This window comes from Neoarius graeffei, chromosome 10, assembly GCF_027579695.1.
Source record: "Neoarius graeffei isolate fNeoGra1 chromosome 10, fNeoGra1.pri, whole genome shotgun sequence".
Lineage (NCBI taxonomy): Eukaryota > Metazoa > Chordata > Actinopteri > Siluriformes > Ariidae > Neoarius > Neoarius graeffei.
The window spans coordinates 86,151,217-86,178,908 of record NC_083578.1 but is presented as its reverse complement, the minus strand read 5'-3'; the positions used below and the strand labels follow the sequence as shown (position 1 = coordinate 86,178,908).

At 42.7% G+C, this 27,692-nt stretch overlaps 1 protein-coding gene across 7 annotated transcripts in view; it reads right to left on the bottom strand.

The window, feature by feature from the left end:
* Window positions 1–27,692, bottom strand: part of nfic (nuclear factor I/C) — a 335,473-nt gene that overhangs the window by 79,091 nt on the left and 228,690 nt on the right. For 5 of the 7 annotated variants that reach the window (XM_060932489.1, XM_060932491.1, XM_060932488.1 and 2 more), the window contains exons 9-10: window positions 22,960–23,119; window positions 17,164–17,249 (exon numbers count right to left, since the gene is read on the bottom strand). In XM_060932489.1, coding sequence (XP_060788472.1) covers window positions 17,164–17,249; window positions 22,960–23,119 — 246 coding nt within the window. The remainder of the gene's footprint in view (window positions 1–17,163; window positions 17,250–22,959; window positions 23,120–27,692) is intronic. The other 2 variants (XM_060932494.1, XM_060932493.1) reach the window with 1 other exon arrangement.

Below are 27,692 nucleotides of genomic sequence, written 5' to 3'. Positions count from 1 at the left end.
GAATGTGAGTGTGAATGGTTGTCTGTGTCTATGTGTCAGCCCTGTGATGACCTGGCGACTTGTCCAGGGTGTACCCCGCCTTTCACCCATAGTCAGCTGGGATAGGCTCCAGCTTGCCTGCGACCCTGTAGAAGGATAAAGTGGTTACAGATAATGAGATGAGATGAGATGAGATGTTAAAATATACCCCCCCCAACACCACCATCATGTATATTGGACAGTAGGCTAATGGGCCAAAAGAACCTGTTATTTCACAGTTTGTGACGCTGCCAACAATCAGCCAGCTCAGAGGCAAGAGTATGGGCAAAACTGATGTGTTTTTTCTTTTAAAATCTGGAAATATCGTAACCGACCAGCCTCCCCATTTGAAAGACTACCAGCCGCCACTGCTATCTATCTATCTATCTATCTATCTATCTATCTATCTATCTATCTATCTATCTATCTATCTATCTATCTATCTATCTATACGAGGGTAAGTCAAAAAGACAAAAGACAAAATGAAAAAAATCTTTATTTATGAAAATAACAAAGCTATTTCTCTGCATATCCTCCATTTAAGTCTAAACACTTCTGCAAGCGGTGTTTCCATCGGAGAATTCCTTCTTTGTAGAATTCTGGGGGACGTCTTTCACACCTTTTGAAATTATAACATCTGTCTTAGAACTTCTTGACTTACCCTCATATATATACACACACACACTCGATCCACATTCACTCGATATGAGCAATCGTGCGCTCTGATTGGCTACTCTACTATAGATGACTTACAATCACGTGATCAGAATGTGCTACGTCATGAGCGTTCACCATGATGGTGGATATACAAAGCAACTAGGACGGCAGCCGCTGAAAGCGTGTCTGTAAACAATGCTGAATTTTCTCAGTATTACCATGATTTGAACAATTGAGTGAAGATAGATATGTGTGGTTTTGACCTATATTATTTTAAAAAAGTGAGGCTTTTCTGAAGATAAGACGCTTCTACCGACCATCGAGTACAAATACAGGTCATTTCGTCCCATGACCATTTTGTCCAAAGTCTTTTTCATACGCACTATCAGTTATTTTATATTTCAGGTATTTGTTTGTTCGGAAAAAAAACGAGGAATTCTCAATGGAATTTGACCGAAGCAAAACACATTCTCATTTTATTAAATATCGGAATGCATGTTTGATGGCTATTTTGTCGCTGCTATAGCAAGTTATGAGTGTTTGAAATATGCTCTGTAATATATCAGTCCATATGTCAAAGTGATGGCTGTAAACGAGACTCGTTGAGACCTGTGCGAGACATCGTAGGACGGAAGTAAAACGTACAGCGGAAATCAAAGTGACCGACATCTGCCAACGTTGTCAAAAGACATGCGCGCCCTCTTTCGAATGCCAACGTAATCAAGCCGGAAGTTTTGTTTGTTTTGATAGCAATCAGGAAAATTTGAAAAAAGTAGGTGTCACTTAAACTCGATTTTGTGCAATATTTCGTTTGGAAAACAGTTTTCAAAATGGCGGCACTGACACCTGGCTGACACTGGACGTTTCAAAGTCTCGCACAAGTCTCGTGAAGATCGCGCGGATAAGCGACGCCTGCCGTGGACCAAACGAACTAAATTCAACACGGCTAAAAACCGAACAGGCCGATAAGTATAATATTTAATTGCAATTAGTTGCCAATACGAGTCACGATATAAGGTTACTAAAACCGAAAACGTGATTGAATAACACGATAATTAAGAAATAAAGCAAGTTTAAAATGACTTCAGTTCGCCTTTAAAAAAGGTTCCCATTGAAAGTGTTAAAGTCTTATTTGGGTTGTTCCTTTCCTTTGAGGAAATGCGTATTTGTTTATGTCAACTCTACAACAAAGGGTTTCCCCTTTCAGAATTTTCAGTTCGACCTTGTAACCGTCCAAAGAACCTCCGTTTTTCTCGTCTCTCTGACCCTCTGGTAAACCCTACGAGAGCCACGCATTCACCGAACTCTGCTATCAGCCTGCTCAGTTGTTTTATTCCCTTGTATATAGTCTTTCTCTCAACACTGAGACGCACATAAAGGATAAGAGATTATCATGAACTGCTGATCAAGGGTGTGTGTGTCTGTATATATATATATATATATATATATATATATATATGGGCGGCACGGTGGTGTAGTGGTTAGCGCTGTCGCCTCACAGCAAGAAGGTCCTGGGTTCGAGCCCCGTGGCCGGCGAGGGCCTTTCTGTGCGGAGTTTGCATGTTCTCCCCGTGTCCGCGTGGGTTTCCTCCGGGTGCTCCGGTTTCCCCCACAGTCCAAAGTCCCCCCACAGTCCAAAGTTTCCCCCACAGTTCAAAGAGCATCACTCTCCATCCAGCATCCAGTCACTAAAAGAGGTTGTTGTTGAAGAATGGAAAAAGATTGATGTTGCAAAATGTCGCCAACTTGTTCATTCCATGCCTAGAAGACTTGGTGCTGTCATTAAAAATCATGGAGGCCATACAAAGTACTAGATGTAGTAGTTTTTGTTGTGGGGTGTACTCATTTTTGCACCACCCTAATATGAGTAAAACTGAAAAATGTGTAATCTAAGTTTATATTATTAACCTTACTTTCACGTTATAAGTTAAACAGATGTTATATTAAATTTTGTCTTTTCAACATTTTGGAAATTGTTTGTGTTCATTGAGATATTGTTTAAAATGTTACTTTTCAAAGGGGATGTACTCATTTACGCTGAGCACTATATATATATATATATATATATATATATATATATATATATATATATATATATATATATATATGTGTGTGTGTGTGTGTGTATTCTGCGATGTAAATTATGGCTCTGAATAAGGCAAAACCGCAGCAGAACTGCAGGCTCGGGCCAAAACAGAGCGTAATGACTTGCACTTTCCAAGTGCTGGGTAATCAACGTCTCCTGCCCCAGTGGGCTCAGAGAGCAGATAGCTGTCAGAGTTTGGAGAGCAACGCCGCTATTAAACATAATACGCGGCTAAAGAGCGGAGAGCGCCAGCGCGAGTGAGCCCAGCGGGCCCCAACGTAGACCTCTTAAAATATTGAATAAGATTCTCTCTCTCTCTCTCTCTTTCTTTCTCTGTCTCTCTCGCACCACTGAAGGGTTTTTTCAAATTTGATGAAGCCTTCCTTATAAAAACAGCAGCAGTTCACCATGTTCCACTGAGCACTAAGTAATTTAACAGCAATCCAAACAGACGTCTTCGGCTACACCCAAAATGTTAATTTAATAAAGCTTAAGAAAAAAAAGCAAAGAATGGCTCGAGTACTTCTCAATGATATTCCCCTCATTTCTCTTGTGCACTGATTGTAACTGCACAAACCGGCAATCTGCAACACTGTACTGCATTCTGATAGATAACAGGCCTCAGAGCAGAGAAAAAAAGAGAGGGAGAGAGAGAGAGAGGAAAAAAATTGAGCCGAGAATCATCCTTGGGAGTAAAATTACAACCAGAAGAGTAAAAAGAACTGCCAAGGAACTGAACTGCATCCATATGAGAGGCCGAGAGAGCTGGAACAGAGCTCCAGAGAGATGCTTTGGCACACGACGGCGCACCGCAACGAACGCTGCCAGCGTACACAGCTCAGCACGGGAGAGGAAAGAGTGACCCAGTGTTGGCCGCCTCTGCAAAAACAAGAATAAGGAGGAATATTTTTACTTCGGAGGCCTCGGTGGACTTGAAGCTGACAGAGACGCCAATGAGAGTCCAGCAGATGGGGCTGTAGGCCTGCGCCAGGGTGGAAAGGGCGGGACACGAGGCATTTCCTGCTCTGCTGAAAATCCAATATCAATGGTAACTCATTGGTAACCTTTACGAGCTTGTTTATTTTTGCTCCGTGGCTTCAGTGAGATCCCTGGTTGGGTGTAGGAATGCTAAATTAGGAGAGCTGAAATCTCTTGAAGATGTGGTTAGGATTGGGCAAGGATGGGAAACACAAACACACAGTAGAACGTTCCGCCCCCACCAAAGCACTTTTTGTTGAAAGCCAGGACACGGCATGTACGCGCCTGTATACTGACAACAACACACAAGTGTTCTGCATTAGCATGGATTCCAAAAACTTCCAAAGTGCACATCTGTCTCTTCATACAAAAGCCCTGAACCTCTCAATGCACTCAGCGTGAATCCATATTTCCCCATGAAACAGCTTTCCTTCCTAAAACGAAGCTATAACTAATTAATACACACTTTGCTCACATTACGACTCAATTTTATTTAAGTTCTCCAAGCAGATCATATCACCCTACGGAATGAGGAAAAAACCAAACAAACTCGCCACTATAATCTGAATTAAAGTCGCAAAATTCACATCTGATACTGTTTACGCTTTTGTTTACATTTGGGGAGCTAAGTTTTCTCGAAGTAGAACTCGAACGGTGTGAATTTGTGCGCGAGGTTTCGAATTAGACTTCAGAACGAGACCGTCAGTGATGGCGCAGCTCACTCCGGCCTCGTCTAGTCATTCTGGGACTTTGAGTGAATCCAGCGTTCACATCAACATCTCGTGGATCTCTTATTAAAGGAAAATAGTTATCGCTTACTTTTGAATTTTTTTCTCCAGCCCTTATTGAGGGGACTTCAAGAAGTTCTTGGCCTCACCTGGAAACAAGGGGCATAATTAACTCATATTTTGGGGTGTAAGTGTATACCATCAAGCCTTAAATGACTGTCCAGAAAAACTCAAGACGCAATCAAAGTAAATAGGAGAAGAAAGAAAGCTTCGAGCTGACGTGCCTAACTCGCCCGACTTGGCACCGCCTGACCTCTGTCCGTTTCCTAAACTGAACTCCCACTCGCATGGTCGCCATTTTCAGAGTGATCATGATGATCATGCTGTTGAGCAGAATCTGGAGGCTCCGGATGTGACCTTCTTCCGCAAATGGATAACGAAGCTTGAACATCGGTGGACCAAGCGCATTGAAGTTGAAAAATAACGCAAGAACAATCTTTCTCCTGAGAAAACTTTTTGAACTACCTTCGTAACTTCTCACAGAAATAACGAAAATATTGGAACGAGACCGTCAATGACGGCGTAGCTCACTCCGGCCCCGTCTAGTCCAGAAGGAACGATCTAAAGTGGGCCACCTTCCTTGCACAATAAATGTTGCAAGCTATATACACTATATACAAACTACATATAGAAGCGATATCCACCCTAGGAATACCGACCTATTTGCCAGAAAGAATCCAAAACGGCGAGGAACTGACCGAGAAGAAGTGATTTTTTTTTTTTTTTTGCTGAACTGCTCATTACGGCTTAATTAGTCCATAACTTCATTAATAATTGTAATGAAGCAAATCTGGGTAGAAGTTATATGCACCCTAAATACCCCTAGCTTCATGCTACAACCCCGATTCCAAAAAAGTTGGGACAAAGTACAAATAGTAAATAAAAACGGAATGCAATAATTTACAAATCTCAAAAACTGATATTGTATTCACAATAGAACATAGACAACATATCAAATGTCGAAAGTGAGACATTTTGAAATTTCATGCCAAATATTGGCTCATTTGAAATTTCATGACAGCAACACATCTCAAAAAAGTTGGGACAGGGGCAATAAGAGGCTGGAAAAGTTAAAGGTACAAAAAAGGAACAGCTGGAGGACCAAATTGCAACTCAGTAGGTCAATTGGCAATAGGTCATTAACATGACTGGGTATAAAAAGAGCATCTTGGAGTGGCAGCGGCTCTCAGAAGTAAAGATGGGAAGAGGATCACCAATCCCCCTAATTCTGCGCCGACAAATAGTGGAGCAATATCAGAGAGGAGTTCGACAGTGTAAAATTGCAAAGAGTTTGAACATATCATCATCTACAGTGCATAATATCATCAAAAGATTCAGAGAATCTGGAAGAATCTCTGTGCGTAAGGGTCAAGGCCGGAAAACCATACCGGGTGCCCGTGATCTTCGGGCCCTTAGACGGCACTGCATCACATACAGGCATGCTTCTGTATTGGAAATCACAAAATGGGCTCAGGAATATTTCCAGAGAACATTATCTGTGAACACAATTCACCGTGCCATCTGCCGTTGCCAGCTAAAACTCTATAGTTCAAAGAAGAAGCCGTATCTAAACATGATCCAGAAGCGCAGACATCTTCTCTGGGCCAAGGCTCATTTAAAATGGACTGTGGCAAAGTGGAAAACTGTTCTGTGGTCAGACGAATCAAAATTTGAAGTTCTTTATGGAAATCAGGGACGCCGTGTCATTCGGACTAAAGAGGAGAAGGACGACCCAAGTTGTTATCAGCGCTCAGTTCAGAAGCCTGCATCTCTGACGGTATGGGGTTGCATTAGTGCGTGTGGCATGGGCAGCTTACACATCTGGAAAGACACCATCAATGCTGAAAGGTATATCCAGGTTCTAGAGCAACATATGCTCCCATCCAGACGACGTCTCTTTCAGGGAAGACCTTGCATTTTCCAACATGACAATGCCAAACCACAGACTGCATCAATTACAGCATCATGGCTGCGTAGAAGAAGGGTCCGGGTACTGAACTGGCTAGCCTGCAGTCCAGATCTTTCACCCATAGAAAACATTTGGTGCATCATAAAACGGAAGATATGACAAAAAAGACCTAAGACAGTTGAGCAACTAGAATCCTACATTAGACAAGAATGGGTTAACATTCCTATCCCTAAACTTGAGCAACTTGTCTCCTCAGTCCCCAGACGTTTACAGACTGTTGTAAAGAGAAAAGGGGATGTCTCACAGTGGTAAACATGGCCTTGTCCCAACTTTTTTGAGATGTGTTGTTGTCATGAAATTTAAAATCACCTAATTTTTCTCTTTAAATGATACATTTTCTCAGTTTAAACATTTGATATGTCATCTACGTTCTATTCTGGATAAAATATGGAATTTTGAAACTTCCACATCATTGCATTCCGTTTTTATTTACAATTTGTACTTTGTCCCAACTTTTTTGGAATCGGGGTTGTAGAAAGAATCAAAATCGGTGAAGAATTGAGGGAGAAGAAGTGATGTGTGGAAACTGCTCGTTAGGGATTGACTAATTACTCCATATCTTCATTATTAATTGCAATTGTGCAAATTTGGGTAGAAGCTACTGTATATGCACCCCAGGTAGACCTACCTTTCTGCCAAATAGAATAAAAATCGGTGAAGAATTGAGAGAGAAGAAGTGATTTTCGTGAAATGTGGATGACGGATGATGGACATACATCAGACAACACATGATGGCGTAAACTCATCACCTGTCGGCCGGATGAGCTAATAACGTACAGGGTAGAAAATTCCGAATTTTTTTTTCTTGACGTCACAGCCCAGTTTAATTCATTCCCTCCAATTCAGATCCAAATTTTCACACCATTACATCACTGGCTGGAGCGGTGGCGATCAAGTCTGTAGTCCTGAATTCAAAAATGGTATAAAAATACAGACTGTAGTGGCGTCTTGTTCCATACTCGCAGCCTGATTTCCTGGAGGACCTGGAAAGAGCGGCCACTTGCCATTTTCATCTTTGATCATTGTCATATCCTTTGTTTTGATGTGACAGGTGAAGCCATGGCCTAATGGTTAGAGTAGCAACTATGGGACCAAAAGGTTGCTGGTTCAATTCCCTGGACCAACAAGAATGGCTGAAGTGCCCTTGAGCAAGGCACCAAAATTCCAACTGCTCCCCAGGCTGCTCTGGGTGTGTTGTATGTCGTTCTGGATAAGAGCATCTGCTAATTGCCTGTAATGTAATGTTTTGGTGGAGGTTTTGATGGTCAGATGCCCTTCCTGACACCAACCCTCCCCATTTATCCGGGCTTGGGACTGGCACCGGGTTGGGCTGGCTCGCCTGCCCCGGTGGCTGCGGATGCTGAGGTGGACGTACCGAGTGACAAGGAGGGACTGGATTAGAAACAAAAGAATTAGAGGGACAACAGAAGTGGCAAATATATCAGAATATCAGAGCAAGTACAGGAAAGGAGGTTGCAGTGGTCTGGTCATGTGATGAGGAGAGAGGAGCGGTCACGTTGGGAGAAGAGTGATGGACATGAAGGTGGAAGGAAAAAGAAAAAGATGGTTCGAAAGTATTCCAATGGACCGAAGAGAGAAAGGCCTGTCTGGACAAGAAATACAGTCTGGAAGAGACTCGTCAAATCCATCGACCCCGCACAGAAGTGGGAGAAGATGTCAGCAGAAGTAAACCATCTCTAAATTCAGTGCATTTCCAGTTTATGTTGTGAGAACTTGCTTTGGAGAAGACATCATGGCACCATGGCATCATGGCAGACTTAAAAAAAAAAAGTAAAGAAACTCCATCCTGCTTCGTGGAAGGAAAAAAAAATCCTGAGGAATCCGAAGGAACCAGTAAAGAAACACAACCACCCAGTAGGCAGAAGAAATCAAGCTTTAGGTTTTCTCATTCATGGAGATATTTTCCAAGCAGTGACGTGTAAATCATCTGCTCAACATTTCCTGTCAGTATAAAATCCCAAGTCCAAGAGATCCCTGCTCTCCTGTTTATAAATTTGTCAAACCCAATAGTCTGAGTTCAAACATATTCGCAAATAATTTTGAAATTTCATCTTCATGAAACAGAGTTTTGGAAAACGGACAAAACTGATTCAATCCGAGGGGCAACTGACTCCCGTGTCAGATCCTTTACCATCCTTGGCCCGTGGTTTATTCTGGAGCTCTTACATTATGCCAGCTGCTAAAAAGCTCAAGCTATATGTATCAAAGGCACGATTCCCTCAAAATAACCTCCTGCACTGCTTTCGTCCTGCAGAAAAGGGAAGCAGTGGTGGTGAGAGCAAGGCGAGCAGCGGTTAGGCCTCGACTCCAACCGAAATATTTAGCTTGCTATAAAAGCTCAAGGCTTTGTCTGGGTGACAGGTGGTTAAAGTTATGAAAACACCAAGCTGAGACGAGGGTGTGTTCACGGTTCAGGAAGGGGAAAGGGGGCATATTAGGCCACGAGGGCTTAACAAAATGACAATCTATCCATTTAATTAAACGCTTCAGGGGAATTGGAGGGAAGCCTGAAATATGAGGCGCTTTGAAAACACAGGCTCTTACTCATGTTCACATTCTCGCTGAAGACCGTAAAAGAAAAAGATTTATTTCGATGAACTGAATTTGGAACCTTTTTGTTGGTTGGTGATAGATTTTCATTATTCCTGTGAGAAGGTCAAGGGATGTGTGCTGATGTCACAGAGGGATACTGATAATGTGAGCATGGTTACAATCGAGGTTAACAGGAGAACATTTTCAAAGATCTCAAACATAATACCTTCCGTTCAGGCAGGGACGGATCCAGCCCAAGAATCTGACAGATGCACATTTGCAGAAATATTTTCACTAATTTTACCAGATCGCTATGGATTTTAACAGGGGCGTAGAGCACGCCGAGCCCTTTCTGAAGAGGGTAGCCACGGCCTGCTACGACCGTGGCTCGGCCCGCTATTTGCCCCTGAAGGCCTGAAAGCATGGCTCGCCGAAAACTTTAATGTGAGCCCAGGCTCAGCCAGCGTGCATGCTGGGATTTAAAAATTCATAACTCGGCCACTCTCCGCCAAACTTTACAGGCACCTCTCTCTCCATGAGACCTTTCAAAACAGCCCAGGCACGGCCTGCTACGACCGCAGCTCGGCCCGCTATTCACCCCCGAAACCCCACGTGAGCATGGCTCACTGAAAACTTTAATATGAGCAATGGCTCCAGCCGCGCACGCACGCTGGGATTTAAAAATTCATAACTCGGCCACTGAAAGCCCTAGCCCTACCAAACTTTACAAGCACCTCCCTCTCCCCGAGACCTTTCAAAACTACGACCGCGACTCAGACTGTTATTTACAGCAAATTTCGACTTCTTTCTGGAGCATTTTATTGGTTTGACCTGGATTCTTTGTCTCAGGTCACGCTATACAAAGCATCGTGAGAAATTAGGTCAGGTAAGCATCACTGCTTACCACAGGTGGTCAGATCCTAAACCACTGGTCTGTTGGTTGAGTGTGGCTATAGCCCATGTAGCTGGCTAGCGGTAAAGTAAACAAACGCCCCGTGACTAAGTGGTACATATTTCTGACCGATGCACGTGCATAGGTTGCATTGGTATGGATCTGTGCCTGGTTCAAGGTTCAAAAGAGCCAGAGCTTCTTTTCTCATCCACGTTAGAAGCAGTCGAGACCCAGAATGCAATGCGGCACATCTACGACGCATCTACGAGATCATGAGATGACCGTGCTATTAGGATGAGAGCTGGAGCTCTGGAAGCTGATTTGTATACAACAGTGGCGAAACGTTACTATTAGATCTGGGACTTGAGCTCAGCCAAAACTTATCCAGACACCAAAGAAGCAACAGGGCAAAGGATTTTGCAAGGGATTAGTGGCAGGCTGCCAGGTCGCTCTGTTTTGTGTAGCTGTCGATGTTGATTTTTAAAAGTAACGAAGGAAATTACACAGGGAAATGAATACTTATATCAGAGTGAAAAATACTATGCAGCGTGGGAGAAGAGTCTGGAGACAGAAATCTTAGTTTCTCGGTCGTTAGCCTGTGCTACTTGCTCTTGATAGATAGCACTGGCTTGACCGCTTTATTAGCATTCGCTAACAATACTGATGAACGCTACACCGGCTGGAAGGTGACTTCACTGCTGCGCTGACGGCGTCGACTCACAGTTAAGCTCACGTCGGTCTTCGAGCAGGTCTAGGGCGATACATTTTTGATCCCTCCCACTATAAATCAAAATCTGATTGGTTAATTCATCTGTCACTTCCTGCATAAACATACACTGCCTTGGCCTTCTGTCCCGGCAATGAAGTCCTAACCAATGAGTGAGCAGCTCTAAGCTCTTCGCCTAGACACAAAAAACAAAAATATCTCATTGGATAACTCGATTTTAATGCTTTCAGGACAGTAACCCTTTCACTTCTGAAGCACATTTGATAGAAAATGAGGCCAAATTAGAATTAGAAGAGAATAATTATAATGACATTATGAAAGAATGAAAGAAATTAAATATAACATTTGAAATACTGATATGTTTGGGCTTCTCTGAAGGACTAGAAGGCCCTGACGGTTCCTCTCTGATTTACAGTATATAGATGTAGGCATGTCACGATATATCACGTGATGATAAATGGCGATACAAATTTAGGACGATTTGAGTCGATGAAATAAAAAACGAATCGTGATTATTATCAGGCTGCATAATCTGTTAGCTTTTCTTAGCTGTAATTGTGTTGTTTAGACAGCAGAGGGTGCTCTATATAACGTACAATAGCAGGAATGCATGTGACGTCACCGTAGGCGGACGTAACACAGCTCTAATGCTGCGAAAACACAAAAAACAGATCTAAAATGTGAAAGAGCCGTTGTGTGATTACATGCAAACAGATTTAATGAGAAATCAGAGCTTTCTTTTTACAGACTGCTGAAAGATAAAGAAAAGAGAAGCGAATGGAGGAAGTACAAATTTTCGTAAACGTTTTTTAAGAAAAGGCGTATTTGTTATTAACTTTTTCATCATTAAAATAAGGAACATTTTCGTTAACTGACTATTTAACAGTTCTTCTACGAAATTGAGTCATACGTGAGGTGATAGTGCTATAATCCATGTACGATGAGATTGAGTGGAATAACTGTTTTATTCTCTCCACATTCACTGGATTTTGAGAAACGGAGCATTTTTATTTTTATTTTTTGCAAATTCAATAAATATAAACTTTATACAAAACGTCTGACAAAATCATTTCCACTTAGAATGTAAACAAACCGGCGAAATGACAGGAGCAATTTGTGAAAAATGTGATAATAATAATAAAGAACTCGCCGCCAACGACGTCGATGGGAACGCCTCCGCCCGGTAGACTACACGCCTTATTAAGTTATGATTTGGGGATGGACATTTGACCTCACAGTAATCTTGACCTGGTGAAATTACTTGTATTAGCCTTGGAGATATTGCGTTCACAAGGTTTTCGGACAGACATTTGACCTCACAGTGACCTTGACCTTAAACCTTTTGATCTCAAAATCTAATCAGTTTATCTTTGTCCCCAAATGCACAAATGGTGAAAGTTTGGTGAAATTCCTTTGATTTGCCTTGGAGACATTGTGTTCACAAGGTTCTCGGACAGACATTTGACCTCACAGTGACCTTGACCTTAGACCTTTTGATCTCAAAATCTAATCAGTTCATGTTTGTCCCAAAGCGCACAAATGGTGAAAGTTTGGTGAAATTCCTTTCATTAGCCTTTGAGATATCGCGTTCACAAGGTTTTGGGACGGACGCACGCACGGACGGACGCACAGACAGACGGACAACCCGAAAACATAATGCCTCCTGCACCTTACGGTGGCGGAGGCATAATAATTCTTGAAAAATAAAAAAGATACGTTCTTACAATCAAATACTTTCATTCCATATTGTGTTGCTTTTTATGCCTCCGCCACCTTAAAGGAACAGTCCACCGTATTTCCATAATGAAATATGCTCTTACCTGAATTGAGACGAGCTGCTCCGTACCTCTCCGAGCTTTGCGCGACCTCCCAGTTACTCAGACGCAGTCAGACGCGCTGTCACTCCTGTTAGCAATGTAGCTAGGCTCAGCATGGCCAATGGTATTTTTTGGGGCTGTAGTTAGATGCGACCAAACTCTTTCGCGTTTTTCCTGTTTACATAGGTTTATATGACCAGTGATATGAAACAAGTTCAGTTCAAAAAATTGAAACGTAGCGATTTTCTATGCTATGGAAAGTCCGCACTATAATGACAGGCGTACTAACACCTTCTGCGCGCTTCGGCAGCGCATTGATACGGAGCTCAGATATCAATGCGCTGCCGAAGCGCGCAGAAGGTGTTAGTACGCCTGTCATTATAGTGCGGACTTTCCATAGCATAGAAAATCGCTACGTTTCAATTTGTGTAACTGAACTTGTTTCATATCACTGGTCATATAAACCTATGTAAACAGGAAAAACGCGGAAGAGTTTGGTCGCATCTAACTACAGCCCCAAAAAATACCATTGGCCATGCTGAGCCTAGCTACATTGCTAACAGGAGTGACAGCGCGTCTGACTGCGTCTAACTGACTGGGAGGTCGCGCAAAGCTCGGACAGGTACGGAGCAGCTCGTCTCAATTCAGGTAAGAGCATATTTCATTATGGAAGTACGGTGGACTGTTCCTTTAAGGTGCAGGAGGCATTATGGTTTCGGGTTGTCCGTCTGTCTGCACGTCCGTCCATCCGTCCGTGCGTCCGTCCGTCCCGAAACCTTGTGAACACGATATCACAAAGGCTAATGAAAGGAATTTCACCAAACTTTCACCATTTGTGCATTTGGGGACAAACATGAACTGATTAGATTTTGAGGTTAAAAGGTCACAGGTCAAGATTACTGTGAGGTCAAATGTCCATCCCCAAATCACAACTTAATAAGGCGTGTAGTCTACCAGGCGGAGGCATCCCCATCAACGCCGCTGGCGTCGAGTTCTATCTAGTTTTGTATTTTTTGGGGTTTTGTTTTCGAGTAGAGTTTTTATTTCGTCCTCCGCCATTTTGTTTTTCTCTACTCACGGGATATGAGCTGATATCCTAGTAGTAGAGTAGCCAATCAGAGCGCGTGATTTCTCATATCCAATGAACGTGGATAGAAGATTATGTTTTAGTCCAACCTTTACAAATGTGGGTAAATAATTCTTGTTGGTTATTAAGAAACTGAAACAAACCTGCTTTATTATTTAAAGCTAGACGGCCTTTCGATTTCATAAAATCGGTGAAATTTAGTCCCCTCTGAAATGTGGTCATTGTGATATATGTTTATTTCTGTAATATCTCACAAAATATCAGGCCGTTCTGTTCTGTGGCTGGGAAGTTATTTAATTTGAGGGGATTAAAGCAAATACTGTGCATGAAATCACTCGCTTCGCGCAGTCAAGCAGACAGAGGAAGTCCGTGTGTGTGTGTGCGCATGCGCAGGTTTCCCTTTGAGCGTGCACTGACAGTTCCATCATTCTGTCGCTAAACGAACAGCTGATCACACCGAGGTGCTCGCTGAGCACCGATATTTATTAGTTTGGTCCTGCGTTTCCTTTCCTTCGTATATAACATAACGTCTTTTCTTCTCGCTTTCTTTCCGTTACTGTAGTCGGTCTTTCACGTTTCATTCGCACACTCACGTCCTCCATTTTTCTCTCCTGTTTCAAATTTGTATCCCACAATGCCTTGTACGAATGGGGAAAGCCCACCACGTGATACATGATGTAGTATCTTGTATTGGGTCATGGTGAAGCAGGAAAAAAATTCAGGCCACGTGGAGATAAGTTAATTAATTGTTCTATTTTTAAAAAAAAACGAATAAAATTGGAAGTCTGTGATTCGAATTCAGTCCACTAAACAAAAATAATTGTGTGTCGGGGAAAATTCTTTTAATGACCTATACTTGAAAAATCTGAAAGGCAGTCTAGCTTTAACAAAAGGAACATTTATGTTGATAAAGAATAGGAAAATAAATGTTGCAATTTTGTACTGTAATAAAAAAAATCTTTGGAAGATTGAATCATGAACCCAGTATCGTGAATCGAATCGAATCGAATCATGAACTGGGTGAATCGTTACGCGTCTGTATAGATGAGAAGGAGGATATTTATTCTTGGACAGACATAAATAAAGGAATAAAGTGTTGCTGCATCACTATTTTAAGTAGAAATGATGAAAAGCTAAATTCTCCTGCCACCGCTATCAGCAGGTGGCCTAAAGGCATTGTGGGTAATGTAGAAAACCGTTAACCAAAGTGAAAATACCGTCGAGCAGCAGCATGCTCATGAATGATGAATGATGTAATAATGTTCAAACTAAAATAGGCAAATTAGAATCATGAAATAAATCTTGTACCCCACTGAAGATGACGTGTCTGGTATAAAGCTTCGAACACTGAGTGTGAGAACGTAAAAAGCGCTCTCTCCTCTCCCGATGCCTCAATCATATGATTCTGACTGGCATTAATTAACTCAGCCTGCTGTGGACTTTCCTCTGAGTTCAAGTTCACCTTTACGATTACATCATGTCTGGTTTCCCCTAACAACCAGACTGCTCTGGACGTGAGTATCCTGGACTGGGGACACGGTGCCCTTGCTTTCGCTCTTCTTTAATGTCTTTAATGTCCTTTCTCCCCCCCACACACAGTCATGGTGATCTCATGAGGAGTGAGGAAGCTCGGCAGATTAAGTCGGTCACAGCAATGCAAACTGCTTCTACAACCTAAAATTGAACTGACACGTATTTATATGTCAACAAAATGCCGCACGCACACACACACACACACTCTCTCTCTCTCTCTCACACAAACACACACACACACGTTGTATCAAAGTCTCTCTTCTCGCCGAGGTACACTTGCACTGGTTATTGGGCAGAGAGCACTGCAATGCAGCAGCAACATTGCAACATGTGGCTAAGCCTGCAGTCCTGCAGCTAACACGCCACACACACACACACACACATTCGCAGCTGCATTCTGGTTACTGACCTCATTACCATGTCTTAAACTGCCATGAAAAATAATCCAATGTCTATAATAAAAATTCACTCATAAGGAATTCAAGCATCTATAAATATGCAGGAATATGCAAATTAGGAACGCCCCCCACTCTCATTACTACATACATAGCAATCATACATGGCCAGTTAATAAAGTAACTTGTCTTTACCACAGGTTGAATTTTAATACCAGAGTCTTAACATTCACTGTCTTGTCATTCTTACGGATACATTTCTTCGGGTTTTTTTTTCGTAATTAATATCGGCTAGGTTTTCTCGGTGGCTAGCTATACGTAGCTATAGTCCTGCGACAGTCCTGATCTTAATTGCTCTGTCATATCAGGAAACAGTCTGTCTCTAGGTGCAGCTTAAGTAGAGAGATATAGATCATACAGTATATGGCAAGATTAGGGAAAAAAAAACAACAACAACAACCTAGCTCCTATTCGTATCTGTATTTATACTGTATTTGTTTAGCACACATCTCTCAATTAAATAATATCGGCTGGCTTTTTTCGTTGTATATCAGATATATTACATTCATCTAGCATGATATATCTGATATACAATGAAAAAAAGCCAGCCAATATTACTATTATTATTATACATACATACATACGGGGGCGGCACGGTGGTGTAGTGGTTAGCGCTGTCGCCTCACAGCAAGAAGGTCCGGGTTCGAGCCCCGTGGCCGGCGAGGGCCTTTCTGTGTGGAGTTTGCATGTTCTCCCCGTGTCCGCGTGGGTTTCCTCCGGGTGCTCCGGTTTCCCCCACAGTCCAAAGACATGCAGGTTAGGTTAACTGGTGACTCTAAATTGACCGTAGGTGTGAATGTGAATGGTTGTCTGTGTCTATGTGTCAGCCCTGTGATGACCTGGCGACTTGTCCAGGGTGTACCCCGCCTTTCACCCGTAGTCAGCTGGGATAGGCTCCAGCTTGCCCGCGACCCTGTAGAACAGGATAAAGCGGCTACAGATAAAGAGATGAGATGAAATACATACATACGCATTCCTTTCAGGAGTTCGATGCGTCTTTGTCTTAAAATTCCCTCAAAATCGTACGTATTTAATGAAGGAAACCTGGCAGCCATGTTTTCTTTACAAATTGTCACAGCGCAGAAGTTTTACATCTCCGATGTGTGACGTCATGTCGTCTTGACAACCATGCAATATCGTAAATCATATTCAGCGCTCATTCTCCATTGGCTAGAGTGACGTAATACACGTAGGATAAGCGATATGCTAACAATATTGCATGCTATGGAACCAAATGAATGAGACCCACTAGAAGGGAATAGAACACAGGTTTTTATTCCATCGCAAGTGTCCTGTATGTATAATAATTCAGAATAATGTATTCAGGAACATTTGTCGACGAGGCTAATATGACGCCAAAATGGTCCTGTGACAAGTTTCGGATAATTGAGTTCAGTTACGATTTTCAAATGCAGACACACACACACAGAAAATACACAAACATTTCATTTCATTCCATTTCATATAAAAGCAGCTGCGTTCTTCTGATTTAAGGGGGTGTCATGTAGACGGGATTATTCAGCCGATTATAAACCTGTCTGACTGAAATGTATAGATGTACAGGTGTAGCAGGATGGAGGATGGAGGTGTGGAGGTGTAGTACCTGAGCCTGATACAGACTCGCAGGGTCTCGAGGGCCAATTCCTACGAAGGAGCGGTTGGCAGGTGGTGTCCCGGGAGCAGAGTATGCTGAGAAAGACAGAGAGAGAGAGAGAGAAAGCACTTGTCATTTGTTATGTTACCATTAATCAAGCATGTATTAGCTATGACTAATGTGAAGTGAACCTAAGCCGTAGATGTCTAGTCGAGTGATGAAGTGCGCGTCCGTATGGGTTTGGACAAACCAGATGGGTGACAAATTAAAGGAAAAACCTGAACCGCTACAGACAGTGCAGATGCTTCCAGACAGATCCACTGCATGATGCAATTAAGCAATTAACATCCTACTATGCACCTTGGCGTGTATAAAAATGCTAAGCAAGCTTGGTTTGCTTCAACTGTTGGATCTATGACAGACGGTTCATGATTAGGGCAAAGAGGTTCAATCATATAGTCTGGTTGTGTTTCGACAGGAGCAGTGAGTAACACGTCGTTTGCATTTCGATCTACGGGAAAGTGAAGTAATTAGGATTGAAAATTGTGATCGATAACGTGCAAATATAGCGTCAAATGGCGATGAAGGGCCTAAGTACCTCCGGTATACCAAATCTGACATGAATCCAACAAACTGTCTAGGAGGAGAACGCCAAAATGTAACACGTGTCAAAATGCACGAAGCCAAAAATAACTTACTTCCTGTTGAGTAGGGCTAATACGAGGTCTCATCTCATCTCATTATCTGTAGCCGCTTTATCCTTCTACAGGGTCGCAGGAGAGCTGGAGCCTATCCCAGCTGACTACGGGCGAAAGGCGGGGTACACCCTGGACAAGTCGCCAGGTCATCACAGGGCTGACACATAGACACACAACCATTCACACTCACATTCACACCTACGCTCAATTTAGAGTCACCAGTTAACCTAACCTGCATGTCTTTGGACTGTGGGGGAAACTGGAGCACCCGGAGGAAACCCACGGGGAGAACATGCAAACTCCACACAGAAAGGCCCTCGCCGGCCACGGGGCTCGAACCCGGACCTTCTTGCTGTGAGGCGACAGCGCTAACCACTACACCACCAATAAGAATAATAATAAGAAGAATCCTTGGGAAAACAATAGGGCCTTGCACCTCAGTGACCCGCCCTCTGGTGGACATCGGAGGCCACGCACCTCCAGTGCTCAGGCCTAAATGATCAAGAACATCAAGCTCATGAAGAATTTCCATGGAGACTGATATTATAGTAGGTTGCAATCCAAAAAGAAAAAAGAAAGAAAAAAACGACAAATGCACAATTGAGAAATTTGAAATTCTGATCTTCAAGAACCAAACGCACTGGTCTACACAGATGTGTTCATGTGATTTGGTGTGATCCGGTATCCTCAAGGAATGCTTGGCCCTCACTCATCCTCTTAGAGTGATGGATTACTACAAACCAAAACAAGCATCTTCAGAGTGACCACCTAGGATGGGCGTGGTCTCTTCTAGGATCTACAGGTCAAGAGGGCTCACTGAATCCCGGATGTCGGCCATGTTGGTGGAGATACAAATGTGGGGTCAAGCGACATTCCATAGTCACGCGTGCGCGACTCTCTTTGTTTTTCCACTGCTTTAAGCGTTCTTTTAGCTCTGCCATATCTTTGTGCTGTATATGGTTGTGGTCACAACAGTACTTGTGACCGTGGCACGTTCCGATTTTTTAGAATTCCGTCCATGATTCGGAACGAGGGCGAGGAAACTCTGAGGCTTAGTACGGACAGGAGACAAGGGGATCAGGACACTTCGTCCAATGACCATTGCGTCCAATAGTTAAGGCATTTTGTCCAAAGCCTTTTTCAGATGAACTATCAATTATTTTATATTTCACGTATTCCTGTGTTCGCGAACGAAGCCCCCGCGAGAGCGCTGCTCCACGCCTAAAGATTTAACATGATCCAGCCGGCTTTAAAAATGAATAACTCCGCCAACGGAGCTCGCAGCCAAGCCAAATTTTACAGGCATCTCTCTCTAAGCCTCCTCCTTCGAATGAGCATGGCCTTGGGTCGGTAAGACCGCGCCTCGGCCTGGGATTCGCGAACGAAGCCCCCACAGGAGGTCGTTAGAAGCGTTTTATCTACAGAAAAGCCTGACTTTTTAAAATAATATGGGTCAAAACCACACATATCTATCTACGCTCGATCATTCAAATCATGGTAATACTGAGAAAATTCACAGACACGCTTTCAGCAGCTGCCATCCTAGTTGCTTTGTATATCCACCATCATGGCGAACGCTCATGACGCAGCACATTCTGATCACGTGATTGCAAGTCATCTATACACCGATGAAGGTAAATCATCACCTATGGACTTCACACTGACCACATCTCAACCATTATGGTAGATTTTAGAGCGAAATGTTGCGATGCGGGCGGCACGGTGGTGTAGTGGTTAGCGCTGTTGCCTCACAGCAAGAAGGTCCGGGTTCGAGCCCCGTGGCTGGCGAGGGCCTTTCTGTGCGGAGTTTGCATGTTCTCCCCGTGTCCGCGTGGGTTTCCTCCGGGTGCTCCGGTTTCCCCCACAGTCCAAAGACATGCAGGTTAGGTTAACTGGTGACTCTAAATTGAGCGTAGGTGTGAATGTGAGTGTGAATGGTTGTCTGTGTCTATGTGTCAGCCCTGTGATGACCTGGTGACTTGTCCAGGGTGTACCCCGCCTTTTGCCCGTAGTCAGCTGGGATAGGCTCCAGCTCGCCTGCGACCCTGTAGAACAGGATAAAGCGGCTACAGATAATGAGATGAGATGAGAATGTTGCGATGCGAGACAGTGGTCTCCGCTTTGGTACCACCAATCTTTAAGAGGAACGGGGTTCATACTGTAGCTCGAGTACAGTTCCAGAGAACCTCGAAGCAGTGAAGCTGTTCTGGTGACCTTGTTAACTTTTTTTTTTCACTTTAAGGCATGGTTCGATGAAGCTTGTGCTGTGTGTGTGTATTAGTTTGCCAGCAAACAAGTCACTGCAGAGCATTTAAACACACACACACACACACACACACGCAAGAGATCGTTATGCGCTTTGTTAACGATGAATCGTCTTTATGGCGCTGTAGATAGAGCTGAGTAATGAAAAAAGGCAGATGTGTTTATCTACACTTCTCTGAGGAAATCCCATATTCATGCACGCTTTACACACACACACACACACACACACACACACACACACACACACACACACACACACACACACAGACACACACTTCGCTTAGCAGTTTTGCACAAATGCCATTTTTCAAGAGATTAAAACCAACACATTCATTCACATGAGGCTAACCTTATCGGGAATCCATAACTATTAAGCGGAGGATGAGCTGCGTGGGCAGACAGACGCTCTAATCATATTTAGCGAGATGAGAAGAGTGCAGGGCACATATCATTGCAGCACTGATGCTCTGTGTGTGTGTGTGTGTTCAGCTCTCCGCAGCATTTCTTAATGAAATTACAATTAATAACAAACGGCAGCATCTGCAGCAGACCGCCTCGTCATCTAAAGTGCACAGCTGTTTACAGGAGTCAGCAATGCACAGACGATGAAACTAATCAAATTTATTAGTTTTCTCGAAGGAAGAGCTCACTGTACATACGACCCGTTCTGTAATCGCGGGAACGTTTCAAGCGTCGACTCTGTTACTCGCCGTCAACTCTGTTGTCGTCAAACCGAGCAATCCGTGAACAGAACCGATGGTAACAGAGTTGACGCTCTCCTACCATTTTGTGTCTTTAAAAGAGAACTGAAGTCATTTTTAAACTTGCTTTATTTCTTAATTATCGTGTTATTCAATTACGTTTTCGGTTTTAGTAACCTTATATTGTGACTCGTATTGGCAACTAATTGCGATTAAATATTATACTTATCGGCCTGTTCGGTTTTTATCCGTGTTGAATTTAGTTCGTTCGGTCCACGGCAGGCGTCGCTTATCCACGCGATTTTCACGAGACTTGTGCGAGACTTCGAAACGTCAAGTGTCTGCCAGGTGTCAGTGCAGCCATTTTAAAAACTGTTTTCCAAACGAAGTATTGCACAAAAACGAGTTTAAGTGACGATTACTGCTGACTTTTTTCAAACTTTCCTGATTGCTATCAAAACAAACAAAACTTCCGGCTTGATTACGTCAGCATTCGAAAGAGGGCGCGTGTGTCTTTTGGCAACGTTGGCAGATGTCGGTCACTTTGATTTCCGCTGTACGTTTTACTTCCGTCCTACGATGTCTCGCACAGGTCTCAACGAGTCTCGTTTACGGCCATTGCTTTGACATATGGACTGATATATTACAGAGCGTATTTCAAACACTCATAACTTGCTATCGCAGCGACAACATAGCGATCAAACATGCATTCCGATATTTAATAAAATGAGAGAAATAGAATTTTGATAATAAAAAATTTGCCTTCAGTTCTCCTTTAACTCCGCAATGCGAACCTCAAACTAGCTACCACACGGCATGTATAAAACCGGAATGTCATGGATTTTCATCATATTGTTGTTGGAGTGAGAGGTTCACTCCGATATCACAATAACAGAATTGACGAATAATTAATCTATTGTTGGTGTAAAATCCTCAAAGTTTTGTTCAAATTAATGACAGAAGAAACGTAACACTCTCTCCCTCACTGCCTTTCTGAAGTTTCCTGCCAGAGGAAGTGACATCGCTCGGTGCACGTGTTATGCATATTATTAAAAGTCTTTGTGGATTTTAGGTGGTTTTATAACAACGTTAACAGAGTTGACAAGAACATCGGGACGGATAAAAAAATATATGTTTTTATCGCCAAAATTTCACATAATACAGAAAATTGATTTTCTATGTAATTGATTTTATGACAGTGAATAGAATAAGCCCCCAAAAATAAAATAGATTGTTTGACTGAATCACTTCCTGTTTATTCGAGTTGAATGGATGAATCAGGAGTCGAAGACAGCCGTTAATGTAGGGGGAGGGGTGGGCGTGGTTTAATTAATGTTTTATGGATAAATTGGGTCTAAAATGTACATCAAGCATCGCTATTGGTGAAAGTTTATCATAATTTGCATTACTGTTCAAAACTGATTCAATAAAGATTTCTTTTGCGGAAAATAATAAAAGGTTTATCATCTCGGAGACGCAAAATGTACCTCGAATTCTAGAATGACCCGTATCATCCTCCTTGATCCAACAGGAAAATGGTTACAGATCAACGTTTATCCTCTGAGACGTAGCTTGACCTAGTGCTTTTTTTCATGTTTAATCCTCCGCTTAGTTCTTCTTTTTTTTTTCCCCCTTTTAAACCCCAGCTTTTAAGTCTTAAGCCGTCATGGCATGGGATAGTAATAATGACAAGAGCAGATCACCAACTCTGAGCCAACCATAAGCAGGACCGAGTCATTAAATCAGAAGATGATTACAATCAGATTGCACACATTTGGAGGAGATTACAAAAACGTAGTCATATCTAAACAGAATACGAGAAGAGAGGAAGAATCACACCGATTTCCGCACTGATTTAGTGTGCATGATGATTAAAAGTCTGTAGAATGTTCTCTTATAGTCACAGAGCTCCATTAGCTTAATCTAGAGCCATGTAAATGACTGATGGTGTCAAATCGAAAGAATCAGAAAGCGCAGAAAAAGAATTCTAGATTAGTTATGCCATCTAAACTGCTTCCTAGGATGCTATCGGAGTACTCGGGACTCTCTTTGTTTACAATATCGAGTAAGTGCCACTCAGGTACGTCCGTAGGAATCCGGACAGGGCAGGGAGTGAGAGGGCGTCACGGTGAGCCACTTACTGGGGGAGGTGGGCGAGGTGGCGCCTGCGTCTGGCGAGGTGCTGCTGGGTTTGGAGTCAGGGGGCAGCGTGAGGCGAGGCAGGGCCGGGGGAGGCGGGGGGGCCAGCATCTGAGAGGAGATGTAGTGGGGGGGGACCTTCACCTGACCACTGCCATTCAGCTGCGGGAGAAAGAGAGAGCAACGGTCAGCCAGCACCTGTACGGCCCAGCTCGGGGCTAAACATCCATATAACACACTCAGCTGCTCTCTCTCGCCCGCCGCCTCGCTCTCCTCTCCTGCCTCAATCCCAATTACTTTCACTTTTTAAAAAAAAATAATAATAATAAAATCTGTTTTATATCTAACATCATCACAGGCTCTATTTTCAACCTGCTCGGGTAACTTTGTATATTGCTAATTTGGTTGGACAATTTTTTTTTTTTTTTTTTTACCACCAACTTGGTGAGAAATTAATGCACCTGCCCTGGGTACAAGAGTGGCACGACTCTTATTGGGGTGGCAGCACAGTGGCATTTTAAAACCCCAAAACTATTACCACTACGGGTGAAACACAATCTATATCTCTATCTGTATCTGTACAGTGCGCCATTATCCATATCTATAATTGGATTTAAACCTTAAGCGGGCATGGCCTAAACCAGATTTAAAATAAATAAATAAATAAATAAAAAAATAAAAATAATAACCCTATCACTATGCATCTTGAAAGACTGAAAAAAAAAACCCCAAACAAACCCAGATATAGGTAGAAATCCCAGCACTATGAATTCTGCCTCGAAAAGTTCCTCAACCTCAGCTACATCACTCCAGGTCATAATTTGTCTCAACTAGAGCTGTTAGACACAGAGGTACTACGGAGGTATATTATCTGGACACCTAACAGCCTAACAGTAAAAAAAAAAAAAAAACAACTTCCAGCTGACCATTCTTACCCACACCAGACCACGGGATCCGACCACATCACCCTATCGTTAAATCCTCTCCACGATCCCCCTGTTCATTTCTACATTCACACATAAAACACTTTTTCATGGTTTGTCCCTTGTCTAGATTTCTAGCCTCCTTCTTGCATACTCACCTGGATGTACTCGTCATTCTTCTGACATCCGTCTTCTCCATCTGTTCCTTCCCCAACGCTTCGTATTAGAGGAGATGTGGCTGCTTGTGTTGCGTTTCCTCATTTTAATGCACATCTATTGTTTATTATCCAGTTCATTTATATAACTGGATGTACACCGATCAGCCATGACATTAAAACCAGTGAAAGGTGAAGAAGTGAATAACATTGATTATGTCATTACAATGGCGCCTGTCGACGGGTGGGATATATCAGGCAGCAAGAGAAGTTCTTGAAGTCGATGTGTTGGAAGCAGGAAAAATGGGCAAGCGTAAATGAGCGACTTTGACAAGGGCCAAATTGTGATGGCTAGATGACTGGGTCTGCGCATCTCCAAAATGGCACATCTTGTAGGGTGTTCTTGGTATGCAGTGGTTAGTACCTACCAAGGATCCAAAGGACAACTGGTGAACCGGCAACGGAGTCATCGGTGTCGAAGGCTCATTGATTCGCATGGGGCACGAAGGCTAGCCTATATGGTCCATTCCAGAAGAACAGAAGAGCTCCTGTAGCAAAAACTGCTGAAAAAGTTAATGCCGGCACCTTTCTGTTTTAGCCAGGATTAACTTTTTCAGCAGTTTTTGCTACAGGAGCTCTTCTGTTCTTCTGGAATGGACCATATGGGTAAGCCTTCGTGCCCCATGCGAATCAATGAGCCTTCGACACCCATGACTCTGTCGCTGGTTCACCGGTTGTCCTTTGGATCCTTGGACCACTTTTGGTCGGTACTAACCACTGCATACCAGGAACACCCTACAAGATGTGCCATTTTGGAGATGCTCAAACCCAGTCACCTCACCATCACAATTTAGCCCTTGTCAAAGCCGCTCATTTATATTCGCCCATTTTTCCTGCTTCCAACACATCGACTTCAAGAACTGACTGTTCTCTTGTCTTGCTGCCAAATATATCCCACCCCTTGACAGGTGTCATTGTAATGAGATAATCGATGATAATCGACGCTATCTATATCGCTCGTTCATGGCGAGACTCACATTTGTTCTCCAGTCACCCTGAGAATCTGGTACGCACTCGGGTAATATCACCGAACCAGACTCTGAAAATGTATTTATACTAATCCCAATGTTTTTTTTTTTACATTTACAGTACTATGTTTCCCAAATACCACTATGTAAACACACTAATCTGATCTTATACCTGGTTTTTGTGCTTGAATTAGGAAAATAAGTGATCGAATTGAAAAAAAAAATAGCATAATGTGGAATAGCTAGCCTCAGATTGAGCCCTTAGTGATCAAACTCCACCATGTGGTTGTTGTTTCATGGTAACTGTGGTTAGTGTATGGGGCGGTCTGGGAAATCCCATAGGATGTCGATGTTGATTATATATACAACCCTGATTCCAAAAAAGTTGGGACAAAATACAGATTGTAAATAAAAATGGAATGCAATAATTTACAAATCTCAAAAACTGATATTGTATTCACAATAGAACATAGACAACATATCAGATGTCGAAAGTGAGACATTTTGAAATTTCATGCCAAATATTGGCTCATTTGAAATTTCATGACAGCAACACATCTCGAAAAAGTTGGGACAGGGGCAATAAGAGGCTGGAAAAGTTAAAGGCACAAAAAAGGAAGAGCTGGAGGACCAAATTGCAACTCATTAGGTCAATTGGCAATAGGTCATTAACATGACTGGGTATAAAAAGAGCATCTTGGAGTGGCAGCGGCTCTCAGAAGTAAAGATGGGAAGAGGATCACCAATCCCCCTAATTCTGCACCGACAAATAGTGGAGCAATATCAGAAAGGAGTTCGACAGTGTAAAATTGCAAAGAGTTTGAACATATCATCATCTACAGTGCATAATATCATCAAAAGATTCAGAGAATCTGGAAGAATCTCTGTGCGTAAGGGTCAAGGCCGGAAAACCATACTGGGTGCCCGTGATCTTCGGGCCCTTAGACGGCACTGCATCACATACAGGCATGCTTCTGTATTGGAAATCACAAAATGGGCTCAGGAATATTTCCAGAGAACATTATCTGTGAACACAATTCACCGTGCCATCCGCCGTTGCCAGCTAAAACTCTATAGTTCAAAGAAGAAGCCGTATCTAAACATGATCCAGAAGCGCAGACGTCTTCTCTGGGCCAAGGCTCATTTAAAATGGACTGTGGCAAAGTGGAAAACTGTTCTGCGGTCAGACGAATCAAAATTTGAAGTTCTTTATGGAAATCAGGGACGCCGTGTCATTCGGACTAAAGAGGAGAAGGACGACCCAAGTTGTTATCAGCGCTCAGTTCAGAAGCCTGCATCTCTGATGGTATGGGGTTGCATTAGTGCGTGTGGCATGGGCAGCTTACACATCTGGAAAGACACCATCAATGCTGAAAGGTATATCCAGGTTCTAGAGCAACATATGCTCCCATCCAGACGACGTCTCTTTCAGGGAAGACCTTGCATTTTCCAACATGACAATGCCAAACCACATACTGCATCAATTACAGCATCATGGCTGCGTAGAAGAAGGGTCCGGGTACTGAACTGGCCAGCCTGCAGTCCAGATCTTTCACCCATAGAAAACATTTGGCGCATCATAAAACGGAAGATACGACTAAAAAGACCTAAGACAGTTGAGCAACTAGAATCCTACATTAGACAAGAATGGGTTAACATTCCTATCCCTAAACTTGAGCAACTTGTCTCCTCAGTCCCCAGACGTTTACAGACTGTTGTAAAGAGAAAAGGGGATGTCTCACAGTGGTAAACATGGCCTTGTTCCAACTTTTTTGAGATGTGGTGTTGTCGTGAAATTTAAAATCACCTAATTTTTCTCTTTAAATGATACATTTTCTCAGTTTAAACATTTGATATGTCATCTATGTTCTATTCTGAATAAAATATGGGATTTTGAAACTTCCACATTGCATTCCGTTTTTATTTACAATTTGTACTTTGTCCCAACTTTTTTGGAATCGGGGTTATATATCCACATTCACTGGATATGAGCAATCACGCACTCTGATTGGCTACTCTACTACTAGGATATCAGCTCATATACTGTGAGTAGAGAAAAACAAAAACAAAATGGCGGAGCACATCAAGTCAGATAAATCACTTTGTTATCAAGTATTTCAAAGAAACAGAAATAGCTAAATAAACGAATATAGGACCCCCCCCCCCCCCCCCCCCCCAATATCTCCTCTTCAACACTACAGCCAAGTCGATGGCGCCAAACCGCAAAAAAAAAGAAGAAATGAAAATGGTGGCACGTGGTGCTGAAGCAACAAATATAAACTCGACTCGAAAACAAAACAATTTTTCACAAATTACTCCTGTCATTTCGCCAGTTTGTTTATATTCTAAGCGGAAATGATTTTGTCGGACGTTTTGGGTAAAGTTTTTATTTATCGGATTTGCAAAAAATGAAAATAAAAATGCTCTGTTTGTCAAAATCCAGTGAATGTGGAGAGAATGAAACAGTTATTCCACTCAATCTCATCGTACATGGCTTATAGCAGACGAGGCGCGTGCTACGCGCCTCGTCGGCTATAAGCCATGTACGATGAGATTGAGTGGAATAACTGTTAAATGTGTTTCAGCAGCTCGATTTGGAAATGTTTATATTGACTGATTTATTTTTCTT